This window comes from Dromaius novaehollandiae, chromosome 13 (assembly GCF_036370855.1).
Source record: "Dromaius novaehollandiae isolate bDroNov1 chromosome 13, bDroNov1.hap1, whole genome shotgun sequence".
In the NCBI taxonomy this organism is placed as follows: domain Eukaryota; kingdom Metazoa; phylum Chordata; class Aves; order Casuariiformes; family Dromaiidae; genus Dromaius; species Dromaius novaehollandiae.
In genome coordinates, this window is record NC_088110.1 from 5,276,395 (window position 1) to 5,299,651 (window position 23,257).

The following is a 23,257-nucleotide window of genomic DNA, read 5'->3' on the forward strand; positions in this document are numbered from 1 at the left end:
AATTTAATTTATCCATGACCTTGGTAAGTCTCAGGCTTTGGCAACAATGACACAATTCATTTGTGAATTTTTGCCATTACAGAAAAGGCTAAACAATTTGACAGCCTTAAACATCTTCCAGGGCAGGAGTGAAGGCTGATTCTGAAAGGAATATAGACGTTGCTATACTAAATACAGCATCATTTAAGGGTTGGTCACCTGCTCCGGGAGTGACATTCACAATGCTGACTTTGGTAATTCTCAACAGTGGACGTAGGAGACGCGTAAGAAAGCGTTCACAGCAGGCAGCACGGGGGGCAGGGGAACGTCTGAACTCAAGCGAGCAGGAAGTCCTGAAGGAGAGGGCATTTCTCGTACACATGCTCACACGTCAGAATTTGGGACCTTTGTTCCGAGTATGATGCTCTAGTAAGACTAAAAGTCCAACCTACAGTATTTAGGCACCTAGAGGTGTACTTGCACCATGTGTCTAAGTAAAGCCAGAGCTGAGAGTTGGGATCTGGTGAGCCAGCTGGCATGGCAGTTCTCTGTGCACAGCTGCTTTTCAGCCTTGGTTTGTACTGTTAAGCTAGCAAGCCTTGCATTAACCTGTGCTAAAAACCATTGCTTAAGTCACTGGCCTTAAATCACAGACAGAATGATTGTCGTTTCCCCCTAAATGTGGGAGGAGGTGGTAGCGGTAACAGCTGTTATGAGACAGCCAACTGGCCAAAGGGGCCAGAACACAGCTACTACAGCTCAGGGAGCTTTTCAGTCCCCTAGCTTGGGGTGACTTTGGGTAGGGACATTTACTCCTTGCCTTCCCTAAAGAGGCTGGGCCACTGTGACTGAAAAACATGCAAAATTCATGAAGAGCAGCTGGGAGAGAGTTTAACTGTGTTCAGATCGCTCATTCGGACGAGTGAGAGAGTGTTGTTTCCAAGCTAACTTACACAGTTTACTTTTAGCCATTTGATTCCTTCCCTGCCTTTCCCTCCCAAATCCTGAGAAGTTACACAGAAGTGTCAGGCACATTTGGGGTAATTCGTTCCTACTTTTCTCTCCCCCTCATACTTTTGTGGTGAAACCAGTTCATATTGAATAGGAGCAACATGTGAAAGTAAGTTAGACTGGAATTCATATATGGCTAAGACTGTACTAATGCATTTTGCCAAGCTGCTGGCAAGTAGGTTTTGTAGCTGCATCTGAGTCTACATTAAAAGCACTAATTCCTCTTTGAAATAGTCAATTGGAGGCTTAATATTTTATATAAAATGGGAAAAAGTTTGAGTCACCTAGGAGTTTTAAGTGTATTAAAATGAATTTAGTAATATTAAAATTTGAAAATAAAATGAAGTTTGATACATTTAAGAGCAAATCTCATCAGTCCTGTACCACTGCTACCTATTAAATTCATATTTATATCTCTTTATGAAGATGAATATAGGATGTTTCAAATTTAGTCAAGCAGTACATTTTAAACTCATCTCTCATTCAGCTTCTTCTAGTGAAATATCGTATAACATAAACATTTAAAAATGTTTTCAACTACAAATAGTGTATCTTAATAGCTGGGGAAAAAAAATTTAACCAGATTTTTCAAAATTTGCCTAGAGGAAAAACTCCTTCTCTCCTGTGTTGCAATAAGTACAAACTAGGAAATGTTCAGAGGCTTTTGGTGGGGGCGGGTTAGTTGCCTACAGCATTCTGCATGTACTGTTTTATTACGGTTTTGTAAGGCAGGCTAATCACTCTGTATTTGGGTTTTAACATTACTTTTGTCCTTGACTTTACTGAAACAGACATGGAGTTTCTTGAAGTCTTGACTGAGGGTCTGGAGAGAGTATTACTTGTCAGAGGAGGTGGCCGAGAAGTCATCACAATTTACTCCTGACTTAGTACGAGCTTCTAACACTTCTTCTTGGTGATAAAGGACATTCCAGTTTTAAATGGAGAAGAAAAAAAGGTTTTTTGCCTAACTTTCTCCTCATCCAGTCCTATTCATTGTCTTTCCATCTGCAACATACATATCTTTGAGACTGCAGTATTGTTACACCATCCAATTAGCAACACAAGTTAATTGTGAATCTGCCACATTATTCGGTTTCTGCTTTGGTACTCTGGCATTTGTGCATGTAGTTTTAACACTAAACCTATTTTTAGACAACACTGCTATGTGCAGTATTTTTAGTAACTGTATGTAAAGTTAGGACATGAAAGTCAGTTACTGTAAAAAGATTTTAAAAGCTTTTTATATTAGGTTTGGGGGATAGAATTACATTATATAGCAGCTAGTTTCTGCAGAGCTATAAAGCATTTTCTAAAAAAGCACACTAAATTGTAAGAGAGGACTGAAAAAGCTTTGTTTTTCTGGGTTTATTTCCAGAACTAAACTCTCAGTATTGGATTAAGAATTTTTACTTTTAATACATTTATTGATAGAGATTTAAATAAATTATGTTGATATAGTTGAAATTATGTATGTAGCTTGCTACAGACTGTGTTGCTTCTGAGACTTGAGGTTCTGTGAGGCCAGATCCCTATTTATTTTTGTATTTATTTGTCAGAAATATTGGATACGCAGATGCAGGAGTACAGAGATTCCATAATAAATTTTGAATCATCAGTGGATTGAAGGACCAGTCCTGTGCAGTTCTTCCATGCTTTAAATTTCTTGCAGACCATCCATCAAAGTACATTGAGCATGCTGGAGTCCAGTGTGTAGAGCCAGGCGCTATGCTGCACACACAGCGATGGGATTGCACTTGCGCAAGTACAGGGGACCTGCTGCTTCATTCTGTGTTTTATGTCCATAGAGGAAAAAGAAGAAAAGAAGACCTTTTATTAACCAATAAGTCTCTGGAGATTTTATCAAGCCCACTGAGTTGTACTTTATGTACAGAACATTCGTATTTTTTCAATAAAACGTTGCATACACTTTGAACCTATTCTCTGCTCTGTGTGCTATAGCGAATTACCTAGGAATACAGTCTCTGTCCATCGCTGTGCAGAATTACTGTGCTCTGACTGCAGTGTGTTGGTGCGGGCAGATCCACTCTGTGCAGGGGTGCATGCTGCAGGGCTGTCAGTGGTCGCCCAAATGGCGCAAGTGCTGCACTGTGGAGGTGCCAGCTCAGGCCCGAAAGCAGCCTGGTGTTGCACCTAAGTGAAGTGAAGTTCCTGGGTCTGGAGCTACTGTCGTATTTAATAGACAAGAGTTGCTCCATCTGTACATACCTGTATACTATGGAATGCTACAACCCCCTCCAGAATTCGGGCTCTGTCTGGGAAAGCTGTAGTCCCCCATAATGGATAATTCTGAGCTAACCTCTATGGGATTGATTAGAAGTATGGGAAGAAGTGGGGGGGATTGACACATTTTCTCTGACCCGCATGTTCTCGTTAGCTGGTATATGTGAAACAGAGAGGCTGACACTGCAGGTATGTTTTCCCAAGGTAACATAACAGACTAAAAGCTTGATATCAAGCAGTTGGGCTTCACAGATTCCTGTGCTTTAAATATTCAGTCTTCCCTGTTGTGATAATATTCCTCATTATTTCAATGATAACAGCATGATCAGCTAGCTGTAAGGCAGGAATCTGAAGAACTAGCCAGATCTTTATCTGGAGTAAGAACAATATAATAAAAAATAAATGCTTTTGACACCTACACCTTTTTTTGCCCTTCCTCCTTGTCTTACCTGCAAGACCATGCTGAAAGGCATTTTTCTTCAGATCTAGAATTTTATAGTTCAAGCATGAGTTTGTCCTTTCTGTGAAATAGGACATGCTTGGTGGGCGTGGGTTGGCATTAGTATGTGTTAAGATACCTGCAAGAAAACAGGAAATAAATCTTCTGTAATGGATAAGCTTTGAAAACCACAATTCACTTCACTTATATTTTAAAGTAAAGGGAAAGAATAAAGTTTTCTCATTTGTGAAGACTTTTTTTTTTTCATCTTCAGAGGCCTGAGTAGTAGTCTCTAAGTATACAGCAATCATGATAGTTAACACTCACCAGCATTCTTTTATAGGAGTAGTATTGTTTATGAAATCTTTTTATTTCTCAGTCTTCTGTAGGTCCAACTATGAGAGACATTTACATATGGTAAAGAAAATAGTTTAATACAAGCATGCTGAGAAATATATACACTTAATCTTTATGAAATTTTATGCATTTGGGTGACACAACTCTACCTCTTAGAAGGATTTCAGTGCCATCTACTGCCCAAGTAACCTGTTGGGGCTCTATTATGTTTTTTAGCGTTAGCAAACATCTTTACAGATACATTAGACTGGGTTTTCAGAAGTTATTCTGTGCAATGTAGATAAAGTAGCAATTCAGCAAGGCTGTGTGGCAGTTTAGGGTTTAGTAGACTCCAGTTATGCAAGACATGTCTATATATAGTGGGTTCAAAATAAGTTCCCCTAAGACTTAGTTTACATCAAAGTGCAGAGTCTGAGGATGCATGTCAATGAAAACTGGAACTAGCATAGAACAAGTGGAATAAGAAAAATACTGAAGGTAATTTCTAGTTGAATTATCTTCTGAGTGTAACTGAATGGTCATCCTGCATTCCTGTTGCTACTCTAGACTTTTTTTGTACAGAAATTAGAACATTGCAATTAAAGTACAAGAAGGGTAAGCTGATACCATCTGCATATAGGTGAATTTTATATATATAGAATTACATCAAAAACTATATAGTTTTTAATAACTAGTGAGTTATTAAAAAAAATCCTCCTGTAGAAGAAAGATGCCACTTTTTTTTTGCTTTAGTCCTCACCTCCAGAAAACTCAGAACCAAAAAAACTGCATTTAACTTTCTATATGGAGCAGTATGTTGCTCCCCTCTTGTAGCTTAGCCTTCACAGCATTAAAATGTTCTGCAAAATATATTTTGCTTTGGACACTAAAATCCACAAGAGGGCACTAAGATGCCTCATTTGGTGGTTCCCTGGGCTTGAAGAAATATCACAGCAGTTTTCCAGATTATTTGTAAATTAATGTTGAATGGTAATTTTTCATGTTACTCATCTAAACAGTACTTCGTTGAATTCTAGATGCACTGATAGGAAATGAAATGTGATACATTTAAAAATTTCCATTTAAACAATACATCCTCCTCCTTGTCCCCATTTCTCATTTTCTCCCCTGCGTCAGCCATAATAATGTTTGCTTCTTCAGTAGTTCCCTTGGGAAAGGAAAAAAATGCCTCGTGCTGTGCTCGAGGTCAAAAGTTCTTATTCCAGTCTGGAGTAATTATCCTCCTGCGTAGTCGCTGGCCCAGGTTTGTAGGCCGATCCTGCCAGTACAAAGTGCTTTTCTTCCCTGGTGAGAGGTACCACATCGTTCTGGATTTGCCGTGTCAGACAGCAGCAGTCAGAACTACAGCGTGGTCTAGCAGGTGATGCATTTTCTGAAGAAAATTTCCCGTAATAGTCACATTCCCTACTGCAGGCACAGCAAGCTCCTTGGACGCGATGCCCCCTGCCACTGGGCAACAGACTAAACTGGATCCTGCGGTTGGCAACGTCTGGCCAAAATAATTGTCTCTCCGCCCTGAAAGTAATGCAAAAGGCAGCCCTCCCGGGTCCCGCCAAGTGCCGCGAGGGCCTGCCCCCTGCTCTAGCCGGGGAGGGAGCCTGCCCCCGGGCGGATACGCTTAGTCCTGGCAGGCCTGCCGATGTGCGTGGCTTCCCAGCTCCTGAAGCGAGCCTCTCCCAGTGCTCCAAGGAGGGCTGGCGAGCCAGTACGCCTAGCGTGTGTGATGGGCTGATCTGAGCAGCGAGGTGGGTGAAAGGGTGATCAAACAGGACACTTCGCAAAGCGAAAGGATACCTGGCTAATGCTGAGTGGCAACTGGAACTGCCCCTAACTCAGCTGCTGCACAGGGCTTTGGCTGAGGTTGGCCCTTTAGCTCTCCGTGCTGTCGCATGCTTCTCCTAAGACAGCAGCCAGTGCTTGACGCCACACAGGGAAAAGGTTTGAGGCGATCCAGCTAGCAATGGCCTGTTACTCACTGGCAGCATCAATAATATAGAGATGTCACTACTGAACTAGAAATGTGGCAAAATGTGTCCATCGCCTGTAGAGATGGCATCGCTGATGGGTTAATAACAAAGTCAGGCAGAGGGCTGACCCTTTTAGAGGTCTGTGTCATGCAAATATGCCAGGGAGTCTGTGCTGTTAAAAGACATGTATAGGGAGAGGCTGGGACCGTATGCTGCCTAACTCTCATAGGTACACAGGCTCCATTACTAGAGTAAAAGAAAAATTGATCCATCTTACCGAATTAAACGTTTTTTTACAGAAATTCTGGAAGAGGAAAATACCAGGTGGGCTACATCAGCCCATCAACAGCATTTTAATGGATAAATATTCAATGCTTAGATACGGCTCACCCATTTCCTTTCACCTAACCCAGGAGGTGTCTATGTTTCTACTGCCAGATAGGCATATGACCATTTGTCTTGCCCAAGGTTCTTCTCACAGCGCCAGGGAATTTCCTGAACAGTTTTGAACTGGCATAACTTGTCACTGCTCCTCAAAGGCAGTCCTGCCTGCGCTCTCCTGCTTGTCCCCATCTCAGGTACTCCACTGCTGCCCACTCTGTGCTGCCACAAGCACTCGTGTGGCCACGCAGCGATCTAGTGCAGCAGACTGGGCATTTTCAGAAGCCGAGTTAGTTTTAACTGGATCAGCTTAATGACTGGGCTCACCCTGCAGCCATACAATGGTGGCAGCAATACAAAGGGTTGGGGGGGGGGGTGATGGGACCATGCCTTTTGGCAGCAGTGTCACATTATGCTGGTTTAAACTCCTGATTAAACTGCAGTGTTGGATGCAAGATAAATGTCTGGCAAGGCCAGGGCTCATAAAAATGATGCTTTCAAGCATTTTCAGGTTGGCCCAAAGTAGACAATTCACCTCATATTTTGCCTGTCAGCTCCAAGCTGAGAGGTGCTCTCTTTCCACACCTTCTTGCCTCACCAAAAAATACCTCTGCCAGGAAGACACAATACTGTCTATACCGCCAGATATAAGGCAGTCTCCAAGATTCAAATCCAGTAAAGTAAGGAGTGATTTGAACGACAGCTTTCCCAGTGTGGGGAATGAGCAACATTCAGCTGGAGTTTGAGAGGAGCACCTTCTCCATACTTTTGCAAGTTGGGTTGGCCTATCCTTGGCTCTTCTGCAGGAGGTCCAGGGCAGTGAACCTGAGTGGAGGTAAGTTCTTCTTCCAACCTCACCCAAGTGCTTAAATTCCAGAAAGTGATGCTTTAAAAAAAGTTCGTCTCTTTAGCAAACTGAAACATGAAAGCTGAGGTGAACCCCTTTCACCAAATGCTGTTTTTCACACTTAGTGCGAGAACATCTGTGTCTCTCGTGCAGACTGGCTTACGCTGCACAACAGGGTGCCTGTGGTGTGTGAGGCTGTCAATGCTAAGAAGTGTGTTTCCTCACTGACAACCTAGCCCATTCCTTGGTATCTCAACAACAAGCAGAAGCAGCAGCCAGCAGAGCATGAGAATGAAAAAAAAATGAAAGTAAGTATAGAAACCAAAGTCAAGAACTTTCTGAACAGATCTTGATTATTTGCGCCTCAGTTTCTCATGATCTGTTTGTGGGAGTTCATTTTTGGCTGTATCTTTCAATTATCAGTTACTAATGCTTCTACAGGTGACCCACTCTCAATCTCCAAGCAACAGTAAGGATTTTAAGAATTACAGCTTAAAACTGAGAGGCACAAATCCTAAATTCAAGACTTGATACATGTAGGAAGTCGCATGAATTTAATACTTCACAAAAGCTGTTGTCCTCTTTATGTGGCTGAATACACAGGGTTTTGTTGTTACACATTTCATCTGAAACAATTTCCTAAGTGACAATGAATCTGGGTTTCGCTTTCAAATGTACAGCTATGATTAAATACCTTGATTTGGTTTCTGTTAGATAAAAAACAGCAGTTAAAAAGGAAGTAATTGTTGAGGCTTAAAAAAAAAAAGAAATTCACCACAGAAACATTAAAGATCTAAATGGAATATGTAAATAGTCCTCATCAAAATAAGCTGGCTACACTCCGGATTGAATGTATTTTTAGTTGGCTCCTTTCATGTCCTTCACCAGAGTCCATACAAGCTGTTCCCACAATATAACTCTTTGTGGCTTATCTGCTCTTTTCTCTTTCAAGGACAAGTACAATTAGCTTCCTCAGAGGCCAGCTGTGCTGGGGTGAAGCATGGCCCTGTTTATTGTTTATGGACTTTAAACTAGCACAACTCTTGTCTTGTCAGAGTGGCCTCAGCTCTGTTTTTCATTAGTGTGTTTAGCTGTGCTCCATTCATTACAATTTTCAACAACTTGCCTGCCTTTATGGAGGTATTTCTCACCTCAGAAGAGCTTATTGAAGTGGCCAGGAGGCCAGCCAACTGAAATGGACACACTGAAAATAAAAAGCGGGTGAGCTTTACATTTCCTCCTGCCTCCCCCCCGTCTCTGAGGTGGGCTCAGCTTAATTCCCATTCCCTGTTTTTCACACACTCTAAATCTAAAACTGTGTAGGATTCTGCCTGGGTCCGAAGCTGAGCAGTCATATTGTCCCCAGAGTGGTGCATCGTTTCTGCAACGATTTTTTTTCTTAGATTTTAAGAACAATTCTTTTTAGAGTTAAACAGGCATGTTTCACTCCTTGTGTTTGGGGACAGAGCATGCCATCTAATTTTTCTCTTTCTGGGAGCTATTATTTCAACAGTGAATGGAAACTGGCATAAAACACACATAATTGGGTAAAACAGTATTGGGGGAGCTCAGTGTCTGCAAAATCAGGTCATACACATTAAGAATACATGCTGGAAACATATAATATTTTCTTGAAAGTGTGTGACTATGGCTACATTCCAATACAGCTAAATCTGCTTCTGGTATTTGCATCTTCTGCCCTCTTGTGCATACCATTCCTTTTGCCTTCCTAGCCAGACTGTACATTGGGTACAATGGCAGCACAGAGTAACGGCTTTGGAGAAAGTCGGTTATTCTTTCTGTAACATTTAGAGATCTTTTTTCACTTTGAAGTTGCCTTGACCCCACAGATGTAAACTTATATGCAAAATCAGAGAGATTAATTTATACTCTAACCTGTGTTCTAAAGAACGTGTCAGTTTTTTAACGTCCATGAATAAATACTGCTGCTGTTGAAAAGGGTGGAGGACAGGTCTAAGTACTCAAAATGCAGCCCATGACTGAAAGGTTACTATTTCTTGGGGGCCAGGGGGAAGGAAAGGAATGTGAAAGGAGAATACCAATTCATAAGTTTTAGCCCACATACCCTCTAGGCTATGGATTTATATCCCTATACTTCCTCCTCCCCTCTACCTCTTCCCTGACACCACGAGTGGTGCTCATTTTCCTGCCACCCTCACTTTGCATGAGGTTAGAGCAGAAATTACAGTAGAAGTGAGGAAGAGATGCTCTTTACCTGTTATTTCTGGCCTACACAGAAGCAGCAAGTCAGAGAAAACTCATTGGGAGGCTGAAGTTAGAGGTAGTTTTATTTCTGTGTGAATTTGCCTCTGCAATTGAGGTCTGGAAGGAGAACAAAATCCTGTTAGAATTCACAGTGCTTGTTTAATTGGACATTTGTGATTTTGCCAAGAGTTTATTCTAGGAGAGGGACATGTGGGATGCCCTTTTTCATATTGCAATTCACTGCTGTTGGGGTTACAAAATGAGTAAATTTTTGCGTGTGATTCTATACTTAATACAGCTCAACGTGCCAACATTTTATCGAGTTACATTTAGTGTTGCAATCTAGTTAAAGAGAAGTGGCTCTTAGTGCACGGTCTGTAAGGAGGAAAAAGTCACTCCTGTAATCTCTTCAAAGCCTAACACGATTAAGAGACTGACCCTTTTCACACCAGGCTTAAGTATCACAATCTAATTAGAATCTCATTACGAACCATGTTTCGACAATCAAATCCGGGGCACTACAACTTGCTTGACAGTATTTTTAGGGAAACTCAATAATGTCTTTAAATTGAGAAAAAAATAGCAAGTTTTCTAAGAAGCGGGGAAGGCAACTTAGAAAACAAAATTTTTAAAATCAATAGTCCAATGGCTAAAAGGTTTGGAGGAAAAACTCTTCATATTTTGGAAATGCTGACCTTTTCTTGATGCTGACATTTCTTTTAATTTAAGGTGTATCTCAGATACCAAAATTGGCCAAGAAATTGATCTCAGCTTTGCAACTGAAGAATTAGACTTGCCTCCACCCCAGATGTCCAAGTGGTCTTATTTATTGGCATCATCAAAGAAAGTTGTGCCAAAAATCCATAGTGACTCCAAACCAGTTGCAGTAGGGTATCTGGCCTGTGACGTCCATACATTTCTGGAAGTTAGCAGAACTCATGAAGGCTGCTGAAGTTCTGTGGAAACAAGAGACAGATGTCATTGCACTAGTCTGGGCCTATTTTTCAGTTTGATTTTGGGTTTTAAAATGAACACTTTAAGTGAGAAATCAGAAATTACTTTAAATGTGAGATGGTGCGTCTCAGTCACTAGATTAAATTGGAATTTGGATGCAAATTTTGCTGGCTGAAGGCATCTTCACAGGTTATTCACGTACCACAAATAAAATTAAAGAGAAACCTGAACTAGGGCCACATGCCTCAGATAAGCTAAAGGAAGAAACTAGAGCTATTCTCATGTTCCACTCCCCTTCTTCAGAATTACATTTAAACTCTGATTTACTAGCACAAACTCATTCTTCATACCGTTCATTTTACTATCCAAACCAAACAAACAGTAGCAATATAAAAATCCAGCTTCTAGTTCAGTCAGCAGGAATGTGTCACATGGTCCTGTGTTCAAATACTTATTATTTTCAAAAGTATAGTTAAAATATGCTAGGTTTAATGTATTCCTTATTGGTGTACCAGGAATGTGAAACAAAACTCATCTCCATCCTGCCCTGATGGACCATCTACAACCTCAGGGAAAAAGCAGATATTTCTCATCTCTGCTCTCAACAAAAAAGGTCTCTGACTCCAAACAGGTGCTGCAGTGGCCACTCTCAGTATCTGAACTGAAGGAAGTAAAGGACCCCATCTTTGCAGCCAGGCTCAGCAGTGAGGAAAACCCACATGCTTTTATTTTTTGCTATTTTTTCTAATAAATGTTAAACATGGTACGAATGGACACAACTTCCATTAATGCCATGGAAAGTCTTTCCATCTCTAGCACTTTCTTCAGATATTTCCAAAAGCCTTCTGAATTCTGAAAGAAAATAATAATGTGTTATAATATCCTCGATACACTGACTTTATGCCTCTCAGGATATACAGTAGGAATGGGAACCTTGGGAATTCATATAATTCCTTGTTCACAACTATAATTATGCAGTTAACTGTTCCTTATTTTTCCCCATCTCAAAATGTGTTATTTACCGGCTCACTGGCCACTCCATAATCTTTCATATTTGAACAACTGCTTTCAGGAGAAAGATTGTTTTCCATGAACTGATACAGTCCTAACAAAAGATCACTTAAACAGAATTTGCCATGTGCTCAGCATATCAATTTGACCAAACATGAATAGAGACAGTCAGTAGTGGCCTGTTTGCCTGGATGCCACATTAGGCCTATTGCATTATTTAGCTCATTTCTGTCCTGTATCTGCTCTTGATAATGTTAAGAGAACAGCTCTCTCTTTCTCCCTGTTACAGTCAAATAACTTTCCAGGATATCTGTTCCTCCCAGTAAATGGCTGCTATTTCTCTACTGCGCTTTTTCCCTCTTTGGGCCTCGAGCATCTCAGACGTTTCTTTTTTCCCCAAGGTTCAGAGGCCATGCCTCCTTATGGTAACAGATGGTTCTTCATCCTTGCTGCTTTTGAGCCACAAAAACTATCCATACACCTTTCCACTGTTCCCACTGGTTCCCCTTTTCCCATGACAGTCACTAATACAGCACTGGCACCAGCTCTATCTTGTTCTCATTTTGGTGAATCGGTAAATTAGGGGATCAAAGAAGCAACACTGGGTGCTGCTATCTTACTCTACTCTTCCCTCTCCAGTACTTTCCCCATATTGTGTGCTTACAATCTTTCTAAGAAACCTTGAGGCTTACAGTCCAGCCTCCAGGTTCTCCTTGGCACACTAGCCCACTTTTCATGCTTTGGACCATGAGAGCAACCCAGCCCACCACGAGGTTACTGCTGGTGATCCGGAAAAGAGTTCTGAATACCCAGACAGAATAGCCGTGGGCATCACATGTAATGCAGCACTCCTGTGGCTCAGGGAATAGCTGCTGAAAAAGTGAACTAATAGGAGCAAACAAGCTATGTGCACTGAGCTATAGTAGCCCCAGTTTTTTATTTATCTCCCAGTCAACAAAACAGGGTATTAAAATCTGGTATTTCTTTCACCAGCATTAACAAAGAAACAAGAGAGTGCCCTGAAGAACATCTAAAATCCCTACACCCCTCCTTAGCCACAGATTAGTATTACTGAGCCACATTCCCACCTGTAGGTGTGTTCACACCTTTAATGATAATTAGCTACCTGGGGTTCCTACAGGCCAGTACTGACTGCCACTCATGTCTGCAGCTTTTCTAACGAATATTAATAGCACTTGTGGAAGAAAATCCTGTTTTCTCTAGGATGTTACTCTGTTCTTGGAGTTTCTGGCTAGTGTCACTACAGGTAGGAGATTTTGACTTGGTTAAAATGGGATCCTGCATGTGCCAGAACTTCCACCCTGACAGGTTCTTGGCAACAGCATAGCGAACCCGGAGCTGTATGCCAGCTGTGTCTGTCTGAGGTGACTTGGCTTATCTTTCACTGCTGTGTCTCTTTGAAAGTACTAGTTGTGGTCTGGGGCTTATAAAGGGGTACTTGCATTACTGTTCCTTAAGAAAGCAAACTCTGCTTCTCACTGTCTTAGCTTCTCTGATGCTTGGAGCATTTGCAATTAGTACTACCTGGGATTTTGATCAGTTGCTCTCAGACACTCAGCAGTCCTAGTGCTCTGCTGCAAATATTTGTTATGAAGGATTATAAGCTATTTATGGTTCAGAACTCTGCATGGGACTTCTGCAAGGCTACAGCTCTTGCTCAACAAATCTGTGAGAGGCATTTAATGTAATACATGTGGTGCTTATGACTAAAGATGTTCCTTTAAGGTGTTTGTTTATAGGGTAAACAAATTGCCTTGCTCACCTTCCCTGCCCTGTTCATGTGTGTACCTGTGTTACTGACTGTTGATAGCTCCTGTAGTGCTGCCCAGGCAGTAGAATGTTGTTTTCAGGGAAAGGATAGATGTAGCTTCCCAAAAAGCTGTGCCTTGAAAAAAAGGGGCCATAAATGTGCAACAGAAATGCAGCTGGTATCAGTTGTTTGTTTCCCTGGTTATCAAAAGCCAGAAGAGGATTATTGATGGAACAACCGAGAGGCTCTACAAGATGCCCCGCATCTAAAGAAAACCAACCCAGGGCCCGTTAGATGGAGAAGTTAGCAACAGAAAACTGACCCTTGACTGAGGGCTTGGAGAGCTAAGAAAGAAACATCACTGAGAAACAATGTCTTATGGAAAACACTGATGCTGACAGGGTGCCTTACTACAGCCTTACTTTTTACTGCCAGTCTAAGGGAGGTATGAGGCTTTCTTCCACAAAAAGCAGGCTGTAGCTTAGGTAACAGGATGCTATAATGTGCCAGTCTAACTTTGAGGAAATCTCAAGGCTTCTCTTACCTGGATCCCAACAATTTCTGGTACTGTAGTAACTGCACTGAACAGAGCTGCTACTGATCTGTGTAGTATCTAGCACAGCCAGGAAGATTTTGCTCGAGTAAACTTGTGTTACTGCAGTCACTGAAGGGCTCAATCCTTGGAGTAGAAGGCATACAAAATAGTATGAAGGCCAAAGTAGGAGAGAACCTAGGGAGGAGAATCAAAGATGCGGTCTTACAAGTGATCCACAAATAACTGGAATAAAGGGTGACCTGTTCTTACTATGTGCTGTTGTAGGTTACTGGAAATGCCAACTCTAAATCTTGTTTTGGGTACAAAACCTGTGCTTGTCTATGGGGAAACTCCTGTGCCTCACCTCAGGGAATAGTCAGAATGATGTGGTCAATAAATATTACTCATATGTCTAAGTTGTGGGATGTAAAAGAAGAAATTGTGATACCTTGCAAGTGAGCAGTTGACCAAATGTCTTTTAAGTCAGAAATTCATTCTGAAACCGTTGTTACTGACTATTAACCTTAATGCTTCTTGGGTCACAGGATGGGGAGGGAGGGGAAAAAAGTAGCAATTCTCACATGCTCTGTGAGAGATAGCTTGTAAGACTTCACCCTTGGGTTAACCACCAACAAGCAGTGTATTACACTCTGTCTGTGAAATGCGGCCCATACAGAAGAGGTGAAACTGCCAGTTCAGGGGGCTCTTGTGTTATTGTCAACCCTACATGTGCTATTGTACAGCAAGCCCTTATTTTGATCCACTTAAAGTATAAGAATGGAACTCCTATTTTTACTTCAGTCTTAATGCATGTTTCATGAGTAGCCTATTGCAAGAGAGATGTTAAGTCTTGAAAGCCCCAGTGAGATTTACTGGTTATTGCAAACAAAAACCACCCACCCCACCTACCCTCCCTAGCTTAGCATTTGCAAACTTTTATTAAGACAACTTTCAAGCAAGGAGAGAACACACTGCTGATTAGACCTCTTCAGCAGTACTCCTCCAGAACTTCCAGAGACTGTGCTCCTTTATGGGCCTTTCTGGACAAATGAGATCTGTACCAACAGGCTTAAGAGACTGCTTATGGGAAAGACTGATTAAATGTCAGGACTTCTCAGACGTGGTGACATATCTCAAAAAAACCTCAGAAGATGTAGGAACTAGGCTATGAAAACAAATGTCTGCAACAGTCCTCTCCCTCCTCTGTTGCTGGCAGGCTGTGCTTCTACTAACACAAATATCCTTGGCTGTGGACAGATTCCCCTTGCTGGAGCTTACACTGGGGACTATGAATCTGACCAGTCAAGAACTCGCGTTCTGTAATAGAAATAAGGTACAGCTACTTAGCAAAAATACCAGCCTGCAGCAATGGCTTTGAAGTTGTGCTAAAGATAGTCCTTAGGAAAACTAAGGTTTGCCTACATGGTTGTATATAGCTTGGAAGAGTGAAGAGAGGAGCTAATGTCTTCCTTTCCACTGAAAAATATTAGAGATGCTTTGTTTTTGGCTAAACTTCCTTTAAAATGCTCTGTTTCTCAAATTGGACCTCACTTGATAACCATTACAGGTTGTCACCTCTTATGATTGCAGCTTGTACCTTGCATATGCTTATACCTAGAGTCTGCCTTGCTTTCTATTTTCCCTATTTTCCCCACCATGATGCTTGTACTAGTTGTACAAGGGGGAGTGTATGATTCCTTTTGCTGTTGCCTACTTCTAAAATAGCTGCTAGAGCTTGTCTGTCTTTCCATGAGAGGAAGTCAGCAAGTATGAAAAGTAACTGTTGCTCTGGAAAAAGCAATTCAGCTAAACTGCCTCTGTTTAGTCCCCTGCATTCCTCTGCCCTACAACCATGAGCTATTGTGGTAGCTCTTCATGTGACCAGAATTAAACAGCAAAGGTTGCAAGCAACCTGGGGAAGGCTCCTGCCCAGCTCTGTTTCTAGGAATAGGTATTTTTTCTCAGCATGCCACGATGATCTCAAAGCTGTGTTCCTCAGAACTTCTCCTTCTGCCCTACAATGCAGGCAAGGATACACAAATACAAATCACTCAGATGTAGAAATTGTATTTAGGTTTTTTGGTTGCCCTGTATGAAAGATGTGGCAAGCAAATAGCTATTTGGTTGTTAGAGCTTAGAGAAGCAATTCCTATGTTGGCAGTATGCTACTGGTACACAAGCCACTTGAGTGGTGTGAAGATTGTCACAGAGCTAGGAGCTATTAGCAATGGTGCCCTCTGTCATTGCTTCTACTCATGGCTGTACTTGAACCTCACCCTCCCCCTGCCCCCAAGAAGTCTGGGCATCCTCTAGCATAGGCTAATCTAGATATATATTGCTAAAGTGGCTCTTTTGTTCCTGGAATATTTTATTCTTCTGGATACTTTAAGTATTCTTCTAGCAGGACAGCTGCAGGAAAAATAGTATGTATGATTGCAGTACTATGTAGGTTTAGAAACCTTTCTGCAATCCAAGCAATAGAAAAATCTTACAGCTCAACAGGAAGAACAATGAATCAAAGGTGGAGCTGGTACAGTTCAAACCAGCAGGATTCTGGCTTCTTTACACTTGAAAGAGTGGTAATTTTACCCCTGCCAAAACACATGTTTGTGATATATTTAGTAGTGTGAGAACCATAATCAGAGCTGGCTGAGAGACAGAATTTCCATCTTATGCAAAAAACCCACCCTGACCTGAATGGAGACAAAGTTTAAAAAAAAAAAAAAAAAAAGGCACTTTTTTGTATGATGACACTTGCAGATTAAGAAACCTTGACAGGCTGCCTCTTGAATGAAGCAAACAAGGGTGCTGTAGCATTTACTTATCTGATTGGGCTTCTGTTGGCCTGTTCTAGAGGCCTGTACGTGGTAGGTTATATGTGCTGTCGGAGAACAAAGTAGATCTTTGCAGAAAGTTTCTATGTGGAGTTTTTGTTGCACAGAATCATCTTTTTCTGACAGCCATTGCATTGGAGAACAAATGATTTTTTTTCTATCTAGGTGCTTTCATCAAGAAAGATGTCAAAGCACTTGCTGGAGTTGTATGGAAGAAGTGTAGAAATGTTGCTGGAATACTTGTACCCATATGACTGATGGCAACAAGCTCTACTCCTGATGCACTGAATGTTTGTTATTAAATTGGGATGACTTGCACCATTTCCATGAAAGCTGCAAAAAGAACAATCTACAGATGTGAAGCAACCTAAGCTAGAGAGAAGCTAGCATATCAACAGTTTTATTTGCATACAATTTTTGTTGTCTTCTGCCCCCTCCACTCCCCCGCCCAACCCCTCCAGCAGAGATGTTCTGCGAGCTGGAGGTAACTCTTGTTTGGGAAGAACATACTGCTGACAACCTGTACTGCTGAAAAATTGAATTAGGGATACAATTAACTTGAATGAAATTAAAGGTACTAAATCTAAGAGAGCAAATAAAGAAGGAGGCAAGTTCTACCCTACCCTCTGCTCAAGCAGCCTACCCATTATTAATTATTTTAGCCCAGTTACTGAGATACAGGGTCTATTGACAGTGAACTGCAGTCAGAATTTGGTTGGCAAGGGAGTATACCACCACTGGGTGGGAACAACTGTCAGTTATGCTGAATCCTTACCTGGCTTTGAATTAATAGCAGTTCTGTGGGGTGGGAGTAAGGAGGATTGCATTTCTATACAGTTTTTGGATAGTATTTATTTTTGTCTCATTAAACTTGCTTTGGGGTCAGTGTTTTTTGCCAATGAGGGGCATGAAGTGTGCTGAAATTTGTGCTGTGAACTTGGATTTATAAACTAATTATGTACGGAGAATGTTCCTGACTATTAGGAAATCAAGACTTAAGTCAGATATTTTAAAATTACCCACATCTTTGATCAAGTAGGAGGCAGCACAACAACTCTAGCTTTTTTCCAAGTACTAAGTTGCATCCAGGAAACTTATGGGTTTTTAATGCTTTGAGTGTCCAGGAAGAAATGGGAACTAGTAGCGACTCCCATTTTAGATGGGAATTTGGAGTTTTCAGAGATTCAGAAGGGACAGTGTCTACTCAAGGCTACTGCCACTACTGAAAGCAAGGTAGTCCCTGCAGCAGTGTGACTTTCTAAAAGATATGGAACTGAACAGACCTGTGAGTTGTTGTGCACTTGATCTCATATATTCTGGAGACCTAGCACAGCAGGTGATAACACCTCTTCAAGGATGTCCACGGGAAGAACAATTAAATTTAGTTCTGTTTTCCTAGAGTCCTCCTGCCTGCTGTGTCTTTGCTACAAGGGAATCAGCAGGCAATGAAAAATGGTTCTTGCTGTAAATAATAAACTGTTATAGCTGATTTGACAGTCTCAATGTGGATTGTGAGATTCTTTCAGCTGTTGTAGGGAAACACGTATGGAGAAGCTGTGACAACTACAAGTAACTTTTATAAGGTTAATAGGTTTCTTTCAGGAATAATTTAGGGTAAAGAAAAAGTGGGTGTGAGGGAAAGAAGGAGGAATATGTTATGACAGACATACTAAAAATAGTGAAATCTGTCATGCAGTAAAGAACCTATCCTCAAAATATGCTTGCCCTACACTCTTCTCTAAATATCAAAATATTCCCAGGAGTACCTTGTATAAACTGCAGTGACTTGCTCATGCTTAGCTCCTCTGATGTTCAGTTAATGGTACTATTACCTGTCCAAGATCATGACGTTATACTAACTTTAATGCTAATGTGATTACTGAAGAAATAGGATTAGATAAAGCAATATCCTCATTCCTTGCCACTAGGAATTTTTTGCCACAAAGAACAGTGGAGAATTCTAGGAGAGACAAAACCCAGACAGTCACTGAAGTCTGAAGAGCTCCTCTTGGAATGAGGCTCACAGAATGAGACTTTACATCCAGTGCATGTGTATGCGTTTGCATTGATAACCTGTATTCTTTTATATTTTCATTATTGGCAAAATACCCTATTTCTCATCCTGACAAGAGTCTGTTTCACCTGGAAGTCCTCTCACCTCATGCTCTGAAATGGCCTGAGATGCAATTTCTGGAATTTTAGAGTTGCAATTACCATGTCTTTGGCCAGGAAAGGCACTGTGAATAGCCTCAGTTCTCAAAACAGCAGAGATAAAATGATGACAACTGGCTCATACATTGAGGTTAGGGCAGCCTACTGACCTGCCCAAAAGTAGGGAAATTGCAGCTGGCAACGGGACTGAACTAAATTCAATTCTGTGGATGTGAGAAAACAGGATGCATTCCTTTCAAACTTGAGCTCCACCTTGCAAACAGCTAGGGTTTTTTTGCTTAGCTACTAAGATCTGAGGGCTATTTCAAAAACTCTTCTCAAGCCTTCTAATTTTCAACCTAGATTTATTCTCAGTTTATAGCCATTTCTCTTGTGACAAAACTGTCCTTAATAGCTTAAATAAATCTTCACCCTTACTAGTGTTTTTGTTCCCGATAATATTAACAGAGGACAGGTATCCCATTGTTCAGCTTTAATTCAGCTGACTTTTTTCAACTGGCAGAGGCAAGGTCTATAGAGGAGAGTTTATGGTCTATCAGTTTATGACGAAAATCAACAATAAAGGGAATACTGACTTTCCTGAGATGCCTAACAATAGTTCACTTGGTGTTCGGCAGTGCTGCCTGACTTGTATGTAGAAACACAGTAAGGAATACGCATCCTACCACGTTGTTCATGAAGCTTCTCAGCATCACACTTTTTTCATTTTTTTCTTGTGATTCTATTTTGACACTAGCTCTTGCTGATGCTGTTCCTCCAAAATTTGGAAAAGAGGTCTGATGGCCCATGTGAGGGTATTTAAAAAGTTTTAAGAAAACAAAGCTTCTGGTATTAAATGTGCTTTCTGTCACTCAGCATGCAAAGGTATTCCTCCATTACTGGCAAGAGAATGATCTACTTTCAAGCACCAGATCTAAGAGTGAAGATAGTGATCCTCTACTTTCCCCTGGAGTAACAGATTTCAGCCCTAGCCTAGGATAGTGTGCTGGCTCAAAGGTGGGGTGGGGGGAAATGCAATGTTTCCTCATTCTTTTGAAGAAAACATTCCACCTAAATCATTCTTGCAATGGATTAAGGTGTGAATGGGATCAGGGAAAACACTTCATACTGTTTTCTGTTGATGATGATAGGACAGGATGACTGAAGTCCAACTTTCTGTGAATGCTAGCAGATAGCATATGTTCTCTGTGCATTTTGTCACACAAGAAGTAGGGTGTCAGGCCTTTCTATCTAAGAGTTTTGAGGCCTTTGACTCCCTATAATAACAGGACTTTTTGGACTCTTCAAAAGCCAGGGCTGTTGCATGATGCAGTGTTCAGGATATCCTCCCATTTCCAAAGATGCGTATGTTTCTTCCTGCACAGGCTTTTCCATTCTCCAAGTACTACTGATGAGTCTTGATCCCTTAAAAGTAAGGAGGAGCCTGCTGGTTACTTTTCTGCCTAACAGATGGAACCGGAGAGCAATCTGCCCTTATCTTCTAGTATCTTCAGCTGACAGCGGCTGCTTAGAGATGTATTTTCATTTATCTTCCTGTCATCTGAGTAATCGGGAAAAAGCAAGTAAAGACCATGTGATCATGTGGCTAACCTGTAGCTCCCAAGGCTGCCCGTGCAGTGGTGGGAATACCTGTTTGACAAATGTACCATGGGGGGACAGCTGCTGAACTCTGCATTGCAGAAAGGGCTGTTCTCACATGCCTTAGGACTACTTGTGTGTCCAGGATCACAAGAAATATTTTCTAGATCTACTTGACATAACTCTGAAAGGAAGCTAAATGAAGGACAGGAAATCACACTTTTTTTCCCCTACAACAGACCCTGTCATTTGGTACTGTGGTGACCAGCAGCCTTTTGCTTGACAAATCCAAACATCTATTTCATGGTCTAGTCCTATGTTAGACCATACTCAACACTAAGGAAGAAAAAGGTGACAACTACTGGCTAAATTGTCAAGTTCTAGCTTGTCTTCAAAAACAAAAAAAAGCCTACAATAAACAAGCCTCAAAATTTCTCTTCCAACAGTAAGCAAACTATCTTGCAGCATGTAACTGCTGTAACTTCATTCCCTTCAGTGGAAATAAACACTATTCAAGACACTGGGAGGAATCCACTCTATTACAAAAGAAGGCTTGAGCTTTTCAACATGTTTGACAGCCTAGAAGAAAAGGAGGAGCTATAATATATATTCTGCTATTCCTTGGCATTAGTTTCTCTCACAATCTCATTTTCTTTGCTCTTGCCACAGTGAGCTAGGGTGCCTTGAATTTTTATTTTAGAATGATACGCAGTAGGTATCATCAATCAGATGTAAATGTTAACTGATTCACAACAGTAACAACTACATCTACTGTATAAAACTTTCCAGCAATCAAAAAACTTTAATATACGGTATCAAGACTAATGGTAAGCCATGTACTCTTGAGTGGGGGTGCATAACTACAGAGCATGCCTAGAGTACTCACCTAGTTTGTGGTCCCTACTATACAGAGAGCTAAGGCATTTCATATTGAGTTAGGTAAAAGCAAAATTGTTTCATATTTTGACAACATAGCAACAAGTTTTCAGATCAGAAACCACTTTGAGAAAGTGAGAGTTCAACAAATAAGGCTTTGCTTTGTTTAATTTGAGTTTGGGCATAACTTTTTTGAGCAAGTATATACCTTCATGACTTTAATGGGATTATCTGTGTGTATATGTGGATGTTAAATGGTAGTCTTGAGTACTAGGCCTATGTTCTTCAATCAGCTCCAATGGCTTGCATGTAATTGCAGCTCTGGTGGCTGCAAACTTTCCTAAGGAGTTTGTCTGAAGAGTAACCATACTAGAAGGTATCTGTGTAGTAATCAAGATAACCCTGCTTCCCTTGTAGGGTTCACTCTTTGAGGACATGCTTTCTGATATTTGAGCATAAAATATACTTTGAGACTAGACACAAAACAAGTAGCAAGTGCAAAGGTCACCTTAGTTCTAATTACTTTCAAGCAAAGACATAATATGCAATTTTCCAATCTATTGTATAACAGTAGGTTTTACTCTGATGTGCTTATGACTCACAATTAGCAAAACAAACTTTTCTAGAGGGGAAAAAAAAGCTATAAATACTGTTTTATAGTGTGTAACTGCTCCAGAACCCTTATAAAAACATCAAACACTTGGGGGGGGGGGGGGGAAGAGAGACACTAAATCCAATTTTGCTGATATTTGGGCAGAGGGAGCCTTCCAAGTGAGATAACTGGGCTAATGTTACTGATGAAATCACAGTCCTAAGTGGCTATTTCTCATCTTGCCCTCAGCTCTAAACCCTACATAGCAGACTGCTAGAGCTGAACCCTAAGGCAGGCTGTAGGCATTAAAGAGCAGGGAATGACCCCTGCTGCCTTTCGGCCAGTTCTCCTGCATCCTGGTGCATGGCCCATGTCAGAGGCATGCTGCCTGGGGACTTGGATGGACAGCAGGTATTGGCATCTCGTCACTGACAGCAGCTGGTCAGGCAGGAACACTCTGGAGAGCAAACACTGAGTATGAGACCCTGGAGCTCTCTCATTTCTCTTGTGCGCTTTTCATCCCCTTCCTCTTGCTCTTTACAGCTGTGGTAGGAGGGGGGATGCAGGTGGATCTATATAAAGATCCATAAAAATGCCTAAAAATGTGTTTTCCATCATGGCACCTGTAAGCCCCCATTGGAAGGATTCTTCTAAGGCAAGCAGCTAGGGAGGACGGGGGAAAACACTGGCGTGTCACCCGATGTGAAGTGCGGTTAGTGGCAGCTGTTACTGAACTATATACAAACATTTTATTGCGGCCTTTCCATTACAGATGAGGAACGAAGGGGCAGTCTTGAGCACCCTACCTTGTCTTCAAGGCTGTTGCAGATCTGTTTGCTAGGTGACTGCTTGTCCCAGCAAGCTTGAGATCTGATTTTTTTCCTTCCCCTTTTTGTCAGCTTCTGCGAGCTCAGATTTGTTGCGTGAGCTGCCGTGGCGACAGGCCGTTCCCCCAGCGGAAAGGGCGCTGGGTGACTCCCGCTGCCGTTACAGCCAACGCAGCACGAGGCAGCACCGGCTCCGCGGGGCGAGGCCGCTCCTGACTCCCCGCGGGCCGCGCACGCGCAGCCAAGCGGCGGGCAGCGGCGATGGCGGCCGCTCCGCGCCACCTGCCGGGGGCGCCCAGCTCCTCCCTCGCGGGGCGGCCGCTGCCGGCCGGGCGAGGCGAGGCGAGGCGCGGCGCAGCGCAGCGCAGCGGGGCCTGGCCCTCCCCGCCCCCGGGGCCGCGCGAGCCTCGTGGCCGCCGCCCGTTCGCACCCTAAACGGCGGGGGCGGCCCCCGGAGCCGCAGGCGAGGGCCCGCGCTGCCCTCTGAAGAGCTGCGCCGCCGCGGCGGGCGGCTGCCGGCTTCTCCTGCCTGCTGGCAGCGGCCGGGCCCTCCGGCCGTCTCTGTGGAGCCGCCCTGTGCGCCCCCCCTCCCCCCCGGGGCCGTTGCTCCCCTCAGTCAGCGGCGTCGCCTGCAGGGTCCGCGCGGCGCGAGGGCGGCG

General features: G+C 42.3%; 1 protein-coding gene and 1 long non-coding RNA gene across 7 annotated transcripts in view; one reads left to right on the forward strand and one right to left on the reverse strand.

Annotated features, from left to right (window-relative positions):
* Nucleotides 1–2,923, forward strand: part of SLC12A4 (solute carrier family 12 member 4) — a 50,228-nt gene extending 47,305 nt beyond the window's left edge. For 2 of the 6 annotated variants that reach the window (XM_064519500.1, XM_064519497.1), the window contains one exon: nt 1,782–2,923. In XM_064519500.1, coding sequence (XP_064375570.1) covers nt 1,782–1,873 — 92 coding nt within the window. In that variant the 3' untranslated portion in view covers nt 1,874–2,923. The remainder of the gene's footprint in view (nt 1–1,781) is intronic. The other 4 variants (XR_010391370.1, XR_010391371.1, XM_064519498.1 and 1 more) reach the window with 4 other exon arrangements.
* A 763-nt stretch (nt 2,924–3,686) lies between these two features.
* Nucleotides 3,687–22,717, reverse strand: LOC135329754 (uncharacterized). Its single transcript, XR_010391372.1, has 5 exons — nt 22,578–22,717; nt 13,729–13,914; nt 9,459–10,404; nt 3,998–4,065; nt 3,687–3,809 (listed from the first exon to the last, which is right to left on the reverse strand). It is a non-coding gene; the product is annotated as an uncharacterized LOC135329754 (long non-coding RNA).
* Nucleotides 22,718–23,257: the final 540 nt, after the last annotated feature.